Below are 19,493 nucleotides of genomic sequence, written 5' to 3' on the forward strand. Positions count from 1 at the left end.
ATAAAACATAGGCAAAGAAGGCATATCATTTCCATTATCCAAAGGAAGAATAGGAAGCTCAGATGTCAAAGTTTAACACATCAGTGATGACCTGGAACTACAGGTTAGGTTCCCTGATTCCAAGTCCAGTGCTCTTTCTACTGCATAATCCTGCTTCCAGAGAATTCAAACTGTGGGACCTATACTAGCATTACAGACTCAGGAGAGAGAGTGTAATCTGGAAAGAGAATTAGTTTGGGAAAGCTGTAGACCCATTCATGGATAATAAATCCATGTGTGCGTTGGAGAGAGGGAATGTTGTGGTTTGTCCCCATGGGCAGGGAGTGGTGGGGTAATACCTGTAGTAGACACTGCTAGCTGCCTACCTTATCCAATACCACTCTCTCTCTTCTTCCTTACTAACACAACTCTGGACAACGAGTGTGGCTGAAAAATTACAATTCCTACACTTCTGTGCAGATACAAGTGGCCAGAGATATATCTGGAAGCTGCCAAGTCAGTCTTTTTGCCCTCAACCTTCTCTCTTATATTTTGCCTGGAAAACAGACATAATGGTTAGCCACCTTGAGAGATCAAAGAGAGGACCAGGGGGCCCCTGGCTGGCTCAGGTGGTAGAGCATTTAACTCTTGATCTTGGGGTTGAGAGTTAGAGCCCCACATCGGGCATAGAGATTACTTCAAAAATAAAAAAATAAAAAAGGCCCAGGAAATTGCAAACCTCAGCTGAAAGAATGCAAAAATGTCCATCTTTGTGCCACTGAACCAATACCAGCAAAATTCTGCCTCCTAAATCCTTTCACATATAAAAATTAATTCTTATAGTCAAGACTGTTACTAGTTCGTAACAAGGTTTAACACCTTGCCTTCTGAGGCTATTGTTTTCAAGGACAACCATATTACCTCTATAAAATATTCTGTGACTTACACTGAATGAATAATGGCTGGTATGACCTTGTAGTAATTCTTTCAGTTCTATAGTTGAAAAATATTCAAACTTTGAGGACTTTGTTTCTAGAACTTTGAAGGGCAGAGAAAAAGAGAAGCACCAGTCCTTTTGGGGCAGGGATTTATTTATTCAGCTTATTTTAATGAGAGGCAATAAATCTGGCTTTCAACATTCCCCAAAGAGTTCTCTTACTTGGGTAAGATATATATCTTGCCACCCTTCCACAAATAATACATGGTCATTAGTAACGCATGAGTAGTGTTCAAAGAAATATTTTTTTCCTCTAGCGTATGCCTTTTAAAACAGTATTTAATCATCTGACTTAAAAATCAGAGACATCCCAGAAGTTAAATAGGAGACCCTAAAAACTAAAATTTGCTGAGAAAGCACCTGGCCCAGTGACTGGGATGTATTAAATGCTCTAACATTGGCTAAATGAATAAAAAGTGTTATAAAAGTGTGTGTAGAGCAGAGCAAGAGGATGCTCACCATAACAAGAAATTAGCATATTTACAGAATCTCAAGCCTATCAATGAAATAAAACAATCAGCTGGTTGTGAGATAAAAGTAATTTGGTTTCTGATAGTTTAATCAACAATGAACTGCGCCATTAAATTAACAAATTTAAGTGTTACAACTTCCCTTAAAGAAGAATGCAATCTACATGTATTAATTAAAGAGCCCAGGGATGCACTCTGTCACTCCAAGCCAGAAATATTTGCAAAGAGCTATAAAAAATCTGAAGCAATCTTGACAGCCTTTAAAGGATAAGTGTATTTGGGTCTAAACGTGAAGCAAGCAGCAATTTCTAATGAAATGACTTAGAAACTGCTGAAAAAAAGATTAGTGATCTTGGTGTTGCACAACAGTCTTTTCTCCCTCTAAATGTAACATGTTATTCAATTTATTACAGCTTTGGTTTCAACTAATTCTTTGGAGACCCGGAAACATGATCAAAAAGCAAACTGCCTTATTCTCAGCAATTTTTCCCTTTAATTAATGCAAACTGCAAAATAATTTGAAACCTAATTTCTCTGAATTTGTTAGCAATCTGCCTTCCATCAATTAATACCTGGGTTGTATTTGTATCTGAGATTTAGAATTCAAGATGAGAATAAGGAAAACTTACTAAGTTTCCAGAATTCATTCCTAATGATAGAACACAACTAAGACAAAGATCATGAAACGGAAATGAAATCATCTCTCATGTCTGGTATAATTTTAATAGAAATGTTAATAACTATAAGACTTTAATTAAATTTTATTAGATTTTACGACAATTTTTTTTTTTTTTGACAATCTTATTTAAAAGCTTTCAGAAGGGGCACCTGGGTGGCTCAGTCAGTTAAGACCCTTTGGCTGGGGTCATGATCCCAGAGTCCTGGAATCAAACCTCAAGTTGGGCTCTCTGCTCAGTGGGGAGTCTGCTTCTCTCTGCCTCCCCCTCCCTGCTTTTTTCCATTCTCTCTCTCAAATAAATAAAATCATTAAAAAATAAATAAAAGCTTTCAGAAGGTGACAGAAGAGTAGGTCACAAAACCAGGTCCTGGCATGGTGAGCTGAATTATTTCTAAATATATACATGTAAACCTATCACAGTTTCATCAATCTGACAACTCTGTAAATACATAAAAGAAATTTAAAAACTTCTAGAATGGTAGATATTAAGGTAAAAAATAATGAACATCTCGGCCACATTAGAAAAACACAGATGGAATTATGCAAGTACTATTTAACAAAATACTATATTCGTACTAAGATCGAATGGTAAAACTAACACCACCAATGATACTTTCTTATTTTATCCGTCACTATTTAAAAAAGTCAGTACAAATCAAGAAAATTCCCCTAAAAGTTAATATAATGCTTAAGTAAAATGATGAGGGTTTAGTCATAAACACTTTGAACTTCAAGGTCTAGAAGGTGGTGCCACTGAAGAAACCATAACCAGAAGTATGGAGGCTGTTGCGACATTATCTTTCCAATACTAAGGCTTGGTGTGATAATGAACACCCAAGCAGGTTCAGACTGGGAGCAGAAGACAGTTACACATTGGACACTTAACAGCTTCTTCTTCCCATCCTCTTATGCTTGTAACTCTTGCCCAGTCAAGCCAGAAAATGATCTTCTCCTCCTTATTTTAATCCATTTATGAGCCAGAACTCATAAATAGTACTTATAAGTTCAAAAGTAGTACTGATCTTAAACTTCAAGGAAGAATAAATCTATATTTTAAGTGAAGTTAATTCTAGAAAGAATAGTGTCTCAGGCTAAAGTTCTTTAAAATGCTCCACAGTATCTTCAAAACTTCTACCAAAATGTTTCCATCTAGTTCTTCAGAATTCCACTAAGTAAATTTTCCACATTTTAAAACAAAATGGCTATTTTCTCCAACTATTCATCAAAAATATTCATCAGATTTTTTTTTTTAATTCATAAGAGAGACAGAGAGACAGAGACACAGGCAGAGGGAGAAGCAGGCTCCCTGGGAGAGCGTGATGCAGGACTCTATCCCAGGACCCCAGGATCACGACCTGAGCCAAACGCAGACACTCAACCACTGAGCCACCCACATGCCCCTCAACAGCAGATTCTTAAAAAGATTTGCATACTCATATTCATAGCTACACATTCGTAATAGCCAAAAGATGGAAGAAACCCAAACATCCATTGACACCATACAATGGAGTATCATTCAGCCTTAAAAAGGAAGGAAATCGGGGATCCCTGGGTGGCGCAGCGGTTTAGCGCCTGCCTTTGGCCCAGGGCGCGATCCTGGAGACCCGGAATCGAATCCCACATCGGGCTCCAGGTGCATGGAGCCTGCTTCTCCCTCTGCCTGTGTCTCTGCCTCTCTCTCTCTCTCTGTGACTATCATAAATAAATAAAAATTATTAAAAAAAAAAAAAGGAAGGAAATCCTGTTATGTGCTACAACATGGATGATCCTTGAAGACATCATGCTAAGTGAAAAAAGCCAGTTACAAAGAGACCTACTGTATTACTCCACCTGCATGAGATACCTAAAGTATTTGACTTAACAGAAAACTAGAATGGCAGTTACCAGGGGCTGAGGGGTGGGAGAAAAGACGAGTTGTTTACTGAGTCCAAAGTTACAGATTTGCAAGACAAAAAAGTTCTAGAACTCTTGTCTCATAATAATGTAAATATACTTAACACCATTTACTCTTAAAAATAGTTAAGAGGATAAATTTTGTTGTTTTTTACCACAGTTAAAAAATTCAAAGTGTAATTTTTTTGGTGATATTTGTCCCTACCAAATATAAAGTACTTATCTACACATGAATTATATGTATGCTCTCACATGGAAATTCTTTACACAGACCTCTGCTTTTCTTTAAACTCTCTTGCCTCTTTCTGCCATGTTTTTTTTTTTTTAGTGAGAAAAAAAAAATGACATAGAGAGTATGACATCTCCAACTGAGGAGGAGTACCCAAATAGGAATATCAGCTCTGTAAGTATAAAACTCAAACAACTCTGGAATGAGATATTTCTCTGGGAATGTCAACCACATCCAGTTATTTTACCATGAAAATCAGCTTATTTGGGAATAAAAGAGGAATTACAACTCAGGACAGGCAAACTGACTTTAGAAGGAAATTAGGCAGTTTTAAACAAAGGTTCATTGGAGAAGAACAAGAGTTGGAGGTTGTGGGAGTTTCTCATTGGCTGTGAGCAGTGGTTAGTGAGTTGTTGCTGGGGCAGGGAGGGATTTTTCCTTTTTTTATCTTTTTAATTTTTATTTATTCATGAGAGACACACAGAGAGAGGCAGAGACACAGGCAGAGGGAGACACAGGCAGAAGGAGAAGCAGGCTCCACATATAGGGAGCCTGGGGACCCCAGGATCACGCCCCGGGCTGAACGCAGGCACTAAACCGCTGAGCCACCCAGGCATCCAGATCTTCCTTTTCTTAAAAGCAGGAGATATATTCCTAGAGAAAAAAGTATCCTGGCTTATCAAGTTAATTCTTATCTACCTTCCTCATGCTGATAATATAGGTTGCTGGGAGCACCGCATGTGCATGAGAGGTCCCCCTTAAGGGCTTCCCAACTCCATGTTAAATGTTTACTCATTTCAGGAAAGACTAGAAGAGTTGCTGAGTATATTCTTCTCTTCATTAAGGCATAAACCTGGCTACAATTAAAATTACCAGAGCTCAAGAGAAAGAAAGAACCTCAGTCTGAAAGGTAGCATCAGATTCAAAGAATTGCAATTTAAAAAAAACAAAAAGATTTTATTTATTTACTTATTTATTTATTTGAAAGAGAGAGAACAAGCAGGGGGAGAGGCAGAGGGAGAGGGAGAAGCAGGGTCTCCACTGAGCAGGGAGCCTGTTACAGGGCTCAAACCCAGGGCCCTGGGATCATGACCTGAGCCAAAGGCAGACACTAAACTGACTGAGCCACCCAAGCGCCCCAAAGAATTACAACTTTTAATTTCACTGAAAAGCTCCAACAATGTGTGATCCTATATCTCACACTCAGAATTTAAGTTGATTCTTAACATTAAGTAGTTTCATAGTTGTTGGCTGTTTTTTAAGAATCATTTTAGAGTGGTTTTAAGTTTACAATAAAATTGAGAAGGTACAGATTTGCCATATATCCCCTTCCCACAAATGCATAGGCTCCCTCATTCTCAACATCATTCACCAAAATGGTACATTTTTTTTTTAACCAGGATAAACCTAAATTGACACAACATATTCACCCAAAAACCATAGTTTATCTGGTTCAGTGTTAAGTGTTGTACATTCTATGGACTTGAACCAAAATATAATGGCATATATCCACCATTATATTATCATACAGAGTATTTTCACTGCCCTAAAAATCCTCTGTGCCATTCATCTCATGTTTGTTGTTTTCCTTTTAGGAGGAAACAGATCTTTTTTTTTTTTTTCAAGATTTATTTATTTTGAGAGAGAGCACATACACATGAAGGGTGGAGAATGCAGAGGGAGAGGGACAGAGAATCTCAAGCAGACTCCCTGCTGAGTTGCAGACCCTGAAACCCTTGAAATCAGACAGGATCTCACAACCTGAGATCATGACCTGAGCCAAAATCAAGAGTGCAACATTCAATCGACTGAGCCGTCCAGATGCCCCAAAGAAACAGATCATCTTATTGAAAAATAAAAAATGAACTTAAAGCTATAATAGCAGTAACATGGTTCTTTATTTTACATTTTTAAGGTCCCCTTTATTTTCAAATAAGCATTCCAATTTATTTGATTATCAACATGATCATGTTTTGCTTTTAATAACTTTCAAGTTGCTACTTAAAACAAAAAATATCACAGCCTTGAAGGCAAGACAATTACATTTCTATCCCAAGCTCAGCACAATGTCTGGCATAAACTGATGCTAAATAAATGTTTTCTGAATACACAATTCATTTTTAGCAATGTATATAAAATATTAAAACTAACCACTTGTTTTCTCTACTGCTGCAGAAGGAGCTCTTGAGCATAATCAGAAATAGTCTCAAAACAAAGGGCTCAGTTCCACAGTTTCATGCTCACCTCCACCAGGTCCCTTTCCTGGTCCCTGCATGTTAGTTATCACTAGTTGATGCCTAATCACTCTTGCCCCTTGAGCAACCATCCTATAGCTCTTCACTCTCAATCCCTAATACCTCCCTCTACTTCCTCACTATCTGTGGTGCCTTGCTCTGACTTCCTAGAAAATAGAAACCCATTGATTTCCCTCTTCACTTCAACTTTTCTGGTTGACCCTGCTCTTATTTGGTTTCGATGGACACAATCTTTCTTTTCCCCTGTGTTCTCTGCTACCAATTATCCTCCAGTGGAACCAGTCTGTCTCCTCACCTTCCTCCCTGCCCTCTGGCCCTAAGTGACTCAGGCTTATCTCCATTCACTTCTTCTCCCAGCCTTGCCTGCCAGAAATGGCCTCTTCCATTCCTTTCCATGTTCAAACTATACCAACTTTCAGATTACTCTAGGAAGTACAGACCAATCCAATCTGCATTTGTTCTTTCTTCTCTCAGTCCAAAGAACTTAAGGTATATAGTATTTACTTCCCAATTAATTCCTTCCTGCTTGTGGATGTTTTATACTACAGCTCTTCTTATCTGCATCTTTTTCCCTCAAACTTTATTTACAAACTACTTTAAAGCAAGGTCTTCTACCTCACTTTTTATAAGTAGTCTTCTGTTTATAATATACACTCAAATATTTTTTCATAATGGAGTGGTAATAAGTTTGCTCAAAAATTAACTTTCCTATGACTCCCACAGCATTCCTGAACATACTGACCCTTTCGGATCATGTATGTAATGAATGTACCTTTTTAATCCTTTGTTCATATAAGCCTCATGTAATTTAAAGCAAAGCCTTCTCTTCTGGTAGGATTTTGCCTATTTAACTTACTTTGTAATGTTAATAAGCAGTTGCCCCAAACTGGTGCTTCTAGGGAGGATGACAGTTAAAAATGGGGGGTTGACGATGTTTATAGCAGCAATGTCCACAATAGCCAAACTGTGGAAGGAGCCTCGGTGTCCATCGAAAGATGAATGGATAAAGAAGATGTGGTTTATGTATACAATGGAATATTACTCAGCCATTAGAAATGACAAATACCCACCATTTGCTTCAAAGTGGATGGAACTGGAGGGTATTATGCTGAGTGAAGTAAGTCAATCGGAGAAGGACAAACAGTATATGTTCTCATTCATTTGAGGAATATAAATAATAGTGAAAGGGAATATAGGGGAAGGGAGAAGAAATGTGTGGGAAATATCAGAAAGGGAGACAGAACATAAAGACTCCTAACTCTGGGAAACGAACTAGGGGTGGTGGAAGGGGAGGAGGGCGGGGGGTGGGGGTGAATGGGTGACGGGCACTGAGGGGGGCACTTGACGGGATGAGCACTGGGTGTTATTCTGTATGTTGGTAAACTGAACACCAATAAAAATTATTTTATTAAAAAAATAAAAATAAAAATAAAAAAATAAAAATAAATGCAGTCTGGAAAAAAATGGGGGGTTGAAAATAAATTAATAAATTAATTAAAAAATGGGGTTGAAAGTTCCAGACAGGATGCTGAGAATCTAATACAAAAATATGAAATAAAAAAAAGTAAAAAAACAAAAACAAATATGAAATCACCTGCAAAAATGTGTGTGCATGCCATTTTTCAGGGGAGCAAATCCATATTTTCATCAGATTTTTTTCCCTCCTTAGGACTTCAAGATTAAGAATCACCAGTTTCCTCTGGGGTACCTGGGTGACTCAGTCGGTTAAGTGTCTGACTCTTGATTTCAGATCAGGTCATGATCTTAGGCTTGTAAGCTCAAGCCCTGCATGGAGCTCTGTTCTGGGCATGGAGCCTGCTTAAGATTCTCTCTCTTTCTCCCTCTCTATGCCCTCTCTCATGACTGTGCTCTCTAAAAAAAAAAAAAAAAAAAAAAAGAAAAATTACCCGTTTCCTCAAAAAGTGGAATTATGACCTAGCAATTCCAATTTTAGATATATGCCCAAGAAAACTAAAAAAATGTTAACACAAAAACGTGTATATGAATATTCACAGCACTATTATTCAGAATAGCCAAAAAGTGCGAACAACCCAAATGCCATCAACTGATAAATGGACAGACAAATGTGGTATTACCATACCATGGAATATCACTCAGCCATAAGAAGGAATGGAATATGGATACATGCTACAATACGGTTGAACCTTAAAAATATTATGCAATGTGAAAGAAGCCAGACACAAAAAGCTCTATATTGTATCATTTCATTTATAGGAACATCCAGAGTAGGCAAATATCCAGAGACAGAGAGTAGATTAGTGACTGCCAGAGGCTGGGGAGAGAGGGTCTAATTGGGAATGACTACTAACGGATACCAGATTTCTCAGTGTGATGAAAATGTTCTGGAATTATAGTGGTAATGGCTGCACAACTTTGTAAACATACTTAAAAAAAACAATGAATTGCATACTTTAAAAGGGTGAATTTATGGAAAGTGAATACTAAGTCTAAAAAAAAACCCTTCTGGGCAGCCCGGGGGGCTCAGCGGTTTAGCACCACCTTCAGCCCGGGATGTGGTCCTGGAGACCTGGGATTGAGTCCCGCGATGGGCTCCCTGCATGGAGCCTGCTTCTCCCTCTGCCTGTGTTTGCACCTCTCTCTCTCTGTGTCTCTCATGAATAAATAAATAAAATCTTTAAAAAAAAAACAAAAAACCTTCTTCTTACTCAGCTGCATGCTTGGTATCTTTTGTATCATCTTTCCATATCCAAAGTCTATGCATTCAGACATTACTCCTAACCATCTCCTTTTCCTCAGTTTCCTAATTCACAGGTAGTTTCTCAGGCTGGAAAACTCCAGAGCTCCCTCTAATTTTTCTTTCAGTTGCAACATCCATCAGTCACCAGTGCCAGGCCTTTTTATTAATCATAAAAACGGTTACCACTCTTGAATATGCAATTCCTGCCAGACACTATGTTGGATGATCCACAATTACCTTTAACTTTTACAACAACTACGCATTTTACACAGGGGACAAAACTGAGGCTTAAAAGGCTAAGTATCTGTCCTTTAGTCTTTCTCCCTCCCATCTATCCTCCACCGTTCAAGCAGTGATTCTCCTGAAATCAAATCTGATCATATTACTCCCTTGTCTAAAGCTCTTTAAAGGCGTCCTACTCTTATTAGAAGGATGGACTAAGGTATCTACCACGGTTGTTTTTGTAATCTGGTCGGTTAATAAATGACTACTCTCAAATGGAAAAATAAAAAATAAGAAAAATAAAGGCCTCCTACTGTCATAAAGTCCAGACTCCTTAACTTGGTATAAGTGGTCCTTCATCATCCCACTTCTCTCACCACTTTTTTTTTTTTTAATTTTTTTTTTTAATTTATTTATGATAGTCACAGAGAGAGAGAGGCAGAGACACAGGCAGAGGCAGAAGCAGGCTCCATGCACCGGGAGCCTGACGTGGGATTTGATCCCGGGTCTCCAGGATCGCGCCCTGGGCCAAAGGCAGGCGCTAAACCGCTGCGCCACCCAGGGATCCCTCTCTCACCACTTCTAATACCAGCTTCTTGTGGTTCCTGGACCATGCCATGCTCTTTCTTCTCCTGCCCCTGGACTTGGCACAGAGTTCCCTTACTCATTCACTCACTCAAATAGGTATTAAGTGCCCACTATGTGCCTGGGGACACACGTGGACACACGTGGTGAATAAAACAGATGTAGGTCTGTTGTAGGTCCTGCCCTCAAGGTACTTAAGTTCAAGTGGAAAAAAACAGTAACAAACAAGTAATTTCAGATTGTATAACTGAAATGAAGGAAGCAGGATTATCTATGGTTAGGAGTTAGGTGAAAACTACAATGACAGTTTTAGATAAGTTGCTCTTTTTTTTTTTTAAAGATTTATTTAAAAACAAACAAAGATTTATTTATTCTTGAGACACAGAGAGAGAGAGACAGGCAGAGGGAGAAGCAGGCTCTAGGCAGGGAGCCCGACCTGGGACTTGAGGTGGGACTCGACCCCGGGATCTCCAGGATCACACCCCAGGCTGAAGGCGGCGCTAAACCGCTGGGCCACCAGGGCTGCCCTAGATAGGTTGTTCTGGTAAGAACTCAGGTGGTGACATACTCTGAAAGCTGAAGATTAGGTAAGCCAACTATGTGAAAAGAGGAGGGGGCAATGAGTGACAACAGATGCTCCTGGAGACTTCAGCAGAGCCCACATCAAGGATTTCTGTAGGCCATGGTTATGAGTTTGGATTGTATTCTAAGTGCAATGGAATTCATTGAAGAATTTTAAGTAAGGGAGTGTCACTTTTTCTGCTGCATGGAGACGGGATTGGACGGGCACAAGGGAAAAAGCAGGTCATGAGGCCTGAAGATAAAGTAGTGGTTTAGGTGAGAATGTGGATGATTTGGACAAGGGTCTGATAGTGAAGGAGAGGAGAAAGACAAATTAGATGCAGAATTGACCTGATCTGCAAAGTTACCCACTGAAAGTAACAAAGAGATGAAGAGAATTGTCATCAGAGGAAGTAAGCTTATCACAGACACAGAATCACAGGATCTCTGGCCCATGCTGACTGCATATTCATGAGGTTTATCATTTTCATTTTATGCTGTCATCAATTTGCACAGGACTTTTCCCAGCAAAATTTGGCCATGTCAGCGCAGGTGCAAGGAGGACAAGAGGTTGGGTTCATCGAGGGCACAAGTTTTTTTTTTTTTTTTTAAAGGAGGGCACAAGTTCTGCCAGAAGAATAAAAGGCAGGGAGGGACAAGGGTACAGTGCATCTTCAAGGGAGAGATCATGAAAAATTATATATATATATATATATATGTATTTATATATAAAATAACATGCGTCTTAAACTGGATAAGGGAGTACATACAGATGGACAGAAAATGTTAAGAATCAACGAATGTGAGGTACAGATGTAGTTCAAGAATTGTACCTTTAGGGTATATGAGGGAGTTTATAAAGACAAGAGCCTGTGGTCAGACAGGAGAAAGTTACTTTTTTTTTTTTTTTAAAGATTTTATTTATTTATTCATGAGAGACAGAGAGAGGCAGAGACACAGGCAGAGGGAGAAGCAGGCTCCACGCAGGAAGCCCAACGTGGGACTTGATCGAGGGTCTCCAGGATCATGCCCTGAGCCACCTGGGCTGCCCCAGGAGGAAGTTATAATTGTCCCTTGGGCTTGCACTGGTCATTTCCCACTCTGGGCAAACATGACTATTTGATCTCCAACCATAGCCATCCTGGGTCTTCTGCTGTCTTCCCACAACTCCCCAGCACTACCACATAAGTTTGGCACCATCCCATTCAATCTTTAAAGGTTCACCTCCAGCCACCCCTTCCTTGAAGCATGTTATGTTTCCCCCACCAGGATCTCCCTCCTGGTGACAGTCTCCACCCGGTGTGTACCTCCTGGTATTATTATTCGTGTTACCAGTTAGGAGTCATTCTTTAACTTTCTAGGCTGTTACTCAATTGGAAAAAGGCATTATGGGCAGCCCCGGTGGCTCAGTGGCTTAGCGCCGCCTCCGGCCCAGGGTCTGATCCTGGAGACCCGGTCCTGCGTCTCCTGCGTCGTGCTCCCTGCATGGAGCCTGCTTCTCCCTCTGCCTGGGGCTCCGCCTCTCTCTGTGTGTCTCTCATGAATAAATAAGTAAAATCTATAAAAAAAGAAGAAAGGAAAAAAGCATTACAATAAACAATCAAAAGTCTCTCGATCCCCAGGGGCAGTACCCAGAACAGCACCAGGCACGGAAGCAACCTCTCAAAAGGTGCCAACAGAGATCTCAGGAACGTGGGCCACCCGGCCCTGCTGGTTATCTAAGGCCGGATTCCGCCAAAACCTGACAAAAAGCTCATAACCTCTGTTCATAATACAGCCAGATATTTCCATTTACCTCGAGTGGGCTCCTCTTTCACAAATTTAATCGGGCTCCCTGCATGGAGCCTGCTTCTCCCTCTGCCTGTGTCTCTGCCTCTCTCTCTGCGTCTCTCATAAATAAATAGAATCTATAAAAAAAATAAATAAATAAAGTAAAATAAAAAAAATAAAATAATAAAATAAATAAAATAAAAAATAATAAAATAAAATAAAATAAATAAAATAAAATAAAAAATAACAAAATAAAATAAATAAAATAAAGGGGTCCCCGGGTGGCTCAGCAGTTTAGCGCTGCCTTCAGCCCAGCATATGACCCTGGGGTCCTGGGATCGAGTCCCACGTCGGGCTCCCTGCAGGGAGCCTGCTTCTCCCTCTGCCTGTGTCTCTGCCTCTCTCTCAATGATGGGTAAGTGAAATCTTTTAAAGTAAATAAATAAATATCAATCTTAAAAAAAAAAAAAAAAGAAAACTCATCTTTAAAGCGTTGAAAGACGGTAGCCCGGGTTGCTCGGCGGTTTAGCGCCCGCCTTCAGCCCAGGGCGTGACCCTGGAGACCCGGGATCGAGTCCCACGTCGGGCTCCCTGCATGGAGCCTGCTTCTCCCTCTGCCTGTGTCTGTGTGTGTCTCTCATGAATAACAAAATCTTTTTTAAAAAAACGTAATTTTAACGCATTCAAACCACTCAGCACTGGGTGATATGCTATATGTTGGCAAATTGAACTCCAATAAAACAAAGAGAAAACAAAAAACCAAAGCACCCAGACGCGTGAACGGCACAGGCAGGCTGTGGGGGCTGGAGACCCGGATGCCCCACGGAGGAGGCCACGCACCCCCTCAACACACTAAACCCTCCTCCCAGTTCCTGCGGCGCGGGAGGCACGTGGACGGCGCTAGGCCACGGCCCCAGGAGGGGCGGCGAGCCCCCGCGGCCCGGCCTCAGCCCCGCGCCTACCTTCCACCTCTCCGGCTCCAGCGGCGGGGGCCGAGTCGGGGGTCGCCCCCGGGGCTGCCGCCATGGCCAGCCGCGCCCCGGCCACACGCGTGGGCAGCGCAGCGGGAGCCCCTCCAGAGCGCCGCCGACCCCGGCTCCCCCGGGCCGCGCGGCCGGAAGTGGTCGCGGCGGCTCCCACGCTCCCCGGAAGCGCCGCGGCGCGGCCGTCACGTGACGCGCGCTGGGCGGGGCCACGCAGGTTTGTTTTGATTGCCCTGGTTCTGAAATGCCAGCACGTGGTCTAGGCTCCGGCGCTTTTTTTTTTTTTTTCTTTTTTTTTTAAACCTTCCCACAGGCCGTAAGATCTTCTTTCTTTCGTTGTCGCAGCCTTAGTTTCTGCTCCCCGTCTTTTCCAGTCGGGTCCTTCCCATCTGCTTTGGCGCTTTCCTCCTCCCAGCAGTTTAGGAGTTTGAGCGGATGGTTTGCAGTTTTGTGGGGCGTGGGGCCCTAGAATGGGGCTCCGCCTCCGCTGACTCTGTGGGTACCAGGACAGCTCACGCTTCTCTTCCAACCTCCCTGGCCCTTCTGGCAACAACATGATTCCGTCTGGTTCTTTTTTTTTTTTTTTTTAAGATTTATTTATTCATGAGAGACACAGAGAGAAAGAAGCAGAGACACAGGCAGAGGGAGAAGCAGGCTCCATGCAGGGAGCCCGATGCTGGACTGGATCCCAGGTCTCCGGGGTCACGCCCTGGGCCGAAGGCAGGCTCCAAACCGCTGAGCCCCCCCAGGAATCCCCCGATTCCGCCTGGTTCTTGTGGCTGCGGGGAAATACGAACTTCAGGCAGAGTTTTTCTTTCTTTTCTTTTCTTTCTTTCTTTTCTTTCTTTTCTTTCTTTCTTTCTTTCTTTCTTTCCTTCCTTCCTTCCTTACTTCTTTCTTTTCTTTCTTTCCTTCTTTCCTTTCTTTCCTTTTCTTTTCTTTCTTTCCTTTCTTTCTTTTTCTGATTTTATTTATTATGATAGACACAGAGAGAGAGAGAGAGAGGCAGGCCCCACTCTCGGAGCCCGATGCGGGACTCCATCCCCGAACCCCTGGATCACGCCCCGGGCTAAAGGCAGGCGCCAATCCCCTGAGCCACCCAGGGATCCCCAGGCAGACGTTCTTTAAGTGCGTTCTCCGTGACTCATTTCCCGACCCACACAAGCCAAATCGCTTGACTTAGGGTTTCAAGGACACTCGCCGACAGCTGTCAGGCTACCGGATCTGTATAATGAAATAAACAACCGGCTGCTTGATCAAGAGATCACACCCTCCCCCTCCCCGCACCCTTCTCACTTACTTTTCATTTGGTCAAAATCCTAACAACTGGAGAGGGATCTAAGCCATTAGGGGCAGAAGTCTCTTAGTCTTCATCCACATGTCTTTATTACTAGCCCATCAATGACAGTGAACGGATAGAAAGAGATCTCTACCTTTTTTTACGTGCGTATGAATGGAATTGGCTAGCTTATGATGTCGGTGGGTATGTAAGACATGATGATAAAAGTAGGCAAGTACTGACTGTCCGTAAAAACGAAATTATTTTCAAGCGGCAGATGCAACGGCTCGCTCTTACCGTATCCCCCATCCCCACCACACACACACACACGCCTTTAATTTCCAAAATCAGAAATCCAGCAGAAATAATAATAAGTCCCAATACGGAAGCAAGCAGTAGCTTAAGTAATGGGAGGTATCCGAGTTGTTTACTCGGCACGTGATGTAAACTTAGGCCCTTCCTCCAGCAATCCCAGGCTCCCGGGCCAACCTCTTAAAACAGCGTCTCCGGGGAGTCTCCTTCTCCCGGGCTCGGCGGCGCTGGGACTTCCTCGTGCGTCCTCCGGGAGGCTGTGTGCAGGCCGGCGCCCGCCTCCGGTGGCTCTCGGGGGCTCGCGGGGTGCAGGGGCGCGGTCGGGGCGGGGGCTCCCCTCGCGCGGCCCCCCAGCCTCCGCCCGGCGCGCGCGGCACCTGCCCCTCCTCGCGGCCCCGGGGCGGGCGCGCAGGGCGCAGGCGCAGCAGGCGTGGCCCGGAGGCCGAGGGCGACCGCAGCGGCGCGGGGCTGCTCGGCGGCCCCCCGGACGGCGCTGGGCACAGGCCCCGCGGGCCACGCGTCGCCATGGGCGCGGGCTGGAGCAGCGAGGAGGAGCGGCAGCCGCTGCTGGGGCCCGGGCTCGGGCCTGCCGCGCCGGGGGGCGCCTGGAGGGGCCGCGGGGAGGCGGCGGCGGCGGCGGCGCCGGGGCCCGGGCGGGTGTACGGGCGCCGCTGGCTGGTGCTGCTGCTCTTCTCGCTGCTGGGCTTCGCGCAGGGCCTGGTCTGGAACACCTGGGGCCCCATCCAGAACTCGGCGCGCCAGGCCTACGGCTTCTCCAGCTGGGACATCGCGCTGCTCGTGCTGTGGGGACCCATCGGCTTCCTGCCCTGCTTCGCGTTCATGTGGCTGCTGGACAAGAGAGGTGAGGGGGCCGCTGCTGGGGGAGCCGGGGAGCCGCGGGCGCCGTGGTCTGAAGGGTTACGTGAGGCCACCCGGTGCTGCTGGCATCCCATTCCCAGCCCTCCGTCCCCAAAGCGACAAAGCCTCTTTGCAGAGGCTGTATTTGTGTTTACATCGAGGCCCATTATGCAAACAAAGCTTAAGCCATCTTCTAAACGTTCACGTTGTTTTGCACAGTGTGGACCTCCGAGCATTCCTGTGCATGTGCTATTTATGCTTTTTTTTTTTTTTTTTTTTAAATACCTGAGCAGGATGACTGATGCTTTGACTTCAAAGGGATTTGGAGAGGTGGAGGGTGAAAGGTCAGAAAATTGATGATGCCCACAAGTACTGAGTTGGCCTTTGCATCATAGATGACTCCAGAGCCCAGGGCTTTTGGGAAACTCCGATCTCAGAGCTCTGGTTTCTATAAAATGGTGCACTGGCAGCTTTAAAGTGTGTGTTGGTGACTAGGTGGTTGTGCCAGTCGAGATGTAGGATTCTCAGATAAAGCAGGGCGGATGGATGAAGGCTCTCTGAGGAACACTGTGGACACACATCTCCCTTTTACCTACCACTTCCCAGTGTAAAAAAAGAGGAGAAAAAAGAGGTCGTACCACTGAATGATAAGGCATTCAGTTATACCACACAGATCTGGGTACAGGATTTAGGATCACTGTGATGTAGCTGCTGAAAAAGGAGGACAGTTTTAGGCATGGAGGTAGAGTGTCAAACAGAGACAGCTGGATATGCTCTGGTGTGTAGCCTGAGCATTCATTTTAAGGAGCCCGTTGACAAACTGGAGTGTTGTTAAAGGCGTGTGGCAAGAATAATAAAGGATGTAAAATCATCCTGTGTAAGGTTAAGGGAACTGGGTGTGTCAAGCTTTAAAAAGAAACTTGAGGAAGAATGTAAACCATGTGAAGATCAAGTAAAAGAGGAATTAGGCTTACTGTGTGTAATTCTAGAAGGAAGAACTAAATTGAGTGAAGCTACAAAAGGATGCAACTCAAAGCAATAAAGGAAGAGCCTTCTAAGAACAAAAAAGGTGTGCAGCCCTGGAAGGTGTGTCTTGACCGGCATAGAACTTACAGATAGAGTAGGTGCTTTCGCAGAGGATGTGTGCTAGATGCTGAGGAAAGGTTTCTTGTACCAAATGGAGGCTTTCTTTGTTTTTTGTTTGTTTACTTTTACACCAATTTATAGATTGTATTTGGATTTTGCCAGTTTTTTCCACTAGCATCTTTTTTTATTTTTTTCCTGTTCCAGGATTCAGTGTAGGGCTCCAGATTGCATTTAGTTAAAATTTCTCCTTAATCTCTTCCAATCTGTGACAGTTACTCTGTCATTCCTTATAAGGTTGGCTAAATTTAGGGGAAAATCTTATTTTGTGGTTTATTTTTATTTATCTTTTCATCAGGAGCATGTTCCAATATTATTTTTCTAAATTTAACCAAGCTTGTTTTTGTGGTAGAAGAATGTCAATTTTTACCTTTTTTATTATAATTGTATGAACTGTCTGTGGCTAGATAAGTTAGGGATTACCTATTCACTTATAAAATAAGTTATTTTAGGAATTCTTTTGATAGTTCCTCCACATAGAGAATTAAGTTTTATTTTTTTATTTTTTTTAAGATTTTATTTATTTATTCATGAGAAATACAGAGGCAGAGACACAGGCAGAGAGAGAAGCAGGCGCCATGCAGGGAGCCCGGTGTGGGACTCGATTCCGGGACTCTAGGATCACGCCCTGGGCCGAAGGCAGATGCTAAACTGCTGAGCCACCCAGGGATCCCCGAGAATTAAGTTTTATTTTTTATTTTTTATTATTTTTTAAAGATTTATTTATTTATTTGGCGGAGGGAGAAGTAGGTTCCCTGCGGGGAGCCCGATGTGGGACTCGATCCTGGATCCTGGGATCACGCCCTGGGCGGAAGGCAGACGCTCCACTGCTGAGCCACTCAGGTGTCCCGAGAATTAAGTTTTATATTCACCATTGGTTGAAGCAGTAAAAACTAAATTTAAAATTTCTCTTTGGGAAGTGATTTTCCTTTTCAGTAGGAGAAAGCTAATATACTTTCATATGTTGGCTGTCCTGCTACAGATGTCCTATCTACATACCTAGAAAGTAAGTTCTCAGCATCCTTGGGTACTAAAATATCTTGCTCTTTAGAGGGTAGATAGTTGTCTAGCCTTCCTACTGCCATAGGCCCCAGCCACCTTAGCATAGAAGACCAGTTATCTTTGTAAGGTGGGTTTTATACCTGCTTACACCTTTTCATTTTTTTAGTAAAGAGACAAAAAAGGACTAGGTAGTGAGATAATAGGAGATCCAAGAGCAAGTGTGCCTTAGAAGTCAAGTGAAGAAAGTTTCAAGGAGCTAGTACCTAAATGTATGCTAAGTACTAGAAAGATAGCCTTCACAGAGCCTACATTCTAATGAGGAAACCTAAGCAGAAAAAAAACAGTAATATTAAATATTTAGTATGTCAAATGATGATAAATGCTATGGAGAAAAATAAAGCAAGACAGGAGAGAAAGAGGAGGTCATGGTTGAAGAATGGAATGCTTGAAACTGAGATTATGTCTTGAATGCAATCGTAGTAAAGATAAAGTCCAGAGTATAAACAGCAAAACAGACTACTGAAGTGTGGGGCAGAGGACATGATCATAGAATAAGAAGTCAGGGGACTGAGAGGTCAGGATATTGAAATGATCATCTAGTGGATCTCTAAAACACCAGATTTATGAAAAAGTGGTGTCATAAGGAGGAATATCGAGCCAAGACATTTGCAGATGGTGAGAGTAAATGCCCTGGAGACAAGTGTGTGTTAGTCTATAGACAGCTGCAGCAAGGAGTTTTGAGTATTAGAATTAAATATTAATTAGATCAAAGGCTGTTCTGGCCATAATAGAGTAATAGGAACTAGATTTATTCTTCTATGTTCAACAACAACAACAACAAAACAAAAAACAGAGTTTTCAGACACTGGGCAGCAGGCAGGGCAGAGCAGTGATCCTATGAATACCTCAGCCCACTGCCTGGAAAGAATGTCCAGGTATCTGTGTAGGGATGGGGAGCCTGGGCTGAGTGCTGCAGTTTCCCTAAGTTGAGTAGACAGTTGAGGATTCCAAGAGACCAACTTAGCTAGAATTCTTAGGCTGGAACCAGAGAGGAAAAAAACCTCACAGAAAGTTCTAGAGCTATAGGGAGTTTCTCTTGAGTCTTCAGCTGATAACCGATCAGCAGATACATGTGAGAAAACTACCAAACACTGGAAAAAGGACCAGCAAAAAAGAACAAGCAGAACAATTCCCCAAGTTCACACAAGGCTAGGCATAGTTCACATTCCCAAGGCCAGAAAGGGAAAACCCCAAAATACATAAGAGTTTGGGTTGATTATTGCCTCAGTAGTAAAGACAAAAGAACCCTAGACTAAAGAATGCTCTGATTTCACCTAATAAAGTTTAAAAGTGTGCTTCGGAAAGATCAAAAGTAACTTAGATATCTCTCAGTATCATTCACAAACATTTAAAGAAGTGCCCCCCCCCCAAAAAAAAAACCCATCCAACAAGGTAAAATTCAGGACTCCTGACATTGAAATAAAAATTTACAAAGTATGCAAACAAGCAGGAAAATACAACACGTAAATAAGAGAAAAAACAATGAATAAAAACAGG

General features: G+C 42.8%; 2 protein-coding genes across 2 annotated transcripts in view; one reads left to right on the forward strand and one right to left on the reverse strand.

Annotated features, from left to right (window-relative positions):
- HSPBAP1 (HSPB1 associated protein 1) overlaps positions 1–13,924 on the reverse strand; it is a 64,734-nt gene extending 50,810 nt beyond the window's left edge. Inside the window, exon 1 of the mRNA XM_038583034.1 lies at positions 13,322–13,924. Coding sequence (XP_038438962.1) covers positions 13,322–13,385 — 64 coding nt within the window. The 5' untranslated portion in view covers positions 13,386–13,924. The remainder of the gene's footprint in view (positions 1–13,321) is intronic.
- Positions 13,925–15,458: 1,534 nt separating this feature from the next.
- Positions 15,459–19,493, forward strand: part of SLC49A4 (solute carrier family 49 member 4) — an 81,804-nt gene continuing 77,769 nt past the window's right edge. The window contains exon 1 of the mRNA XM_038583038.1: positions 15,459–15,795. Coding sequence (XP_038438966.1) covers positions 15,459–15,795 — 337 coding nt within the window. The remainder of the gene's footprint in view (positions 15,796–19,493) is intronic.

The sequence above is a fragment of the Canis lupus genome, chromosome 33 (genome assembly GCF_011100685.1).
Source record: "Canis lupus familiaris isolate Mischka breed German Shepherd chromosome 33, alternate assembly UU_Cfam_GSD_1.0, whole genome shotgun sequence".
Taxonomy (NCBI): Eukaryota; Metazoa; Chordata; class Mammalia; order Carnivora; family Canidae; genus Canis; species Canis lupus.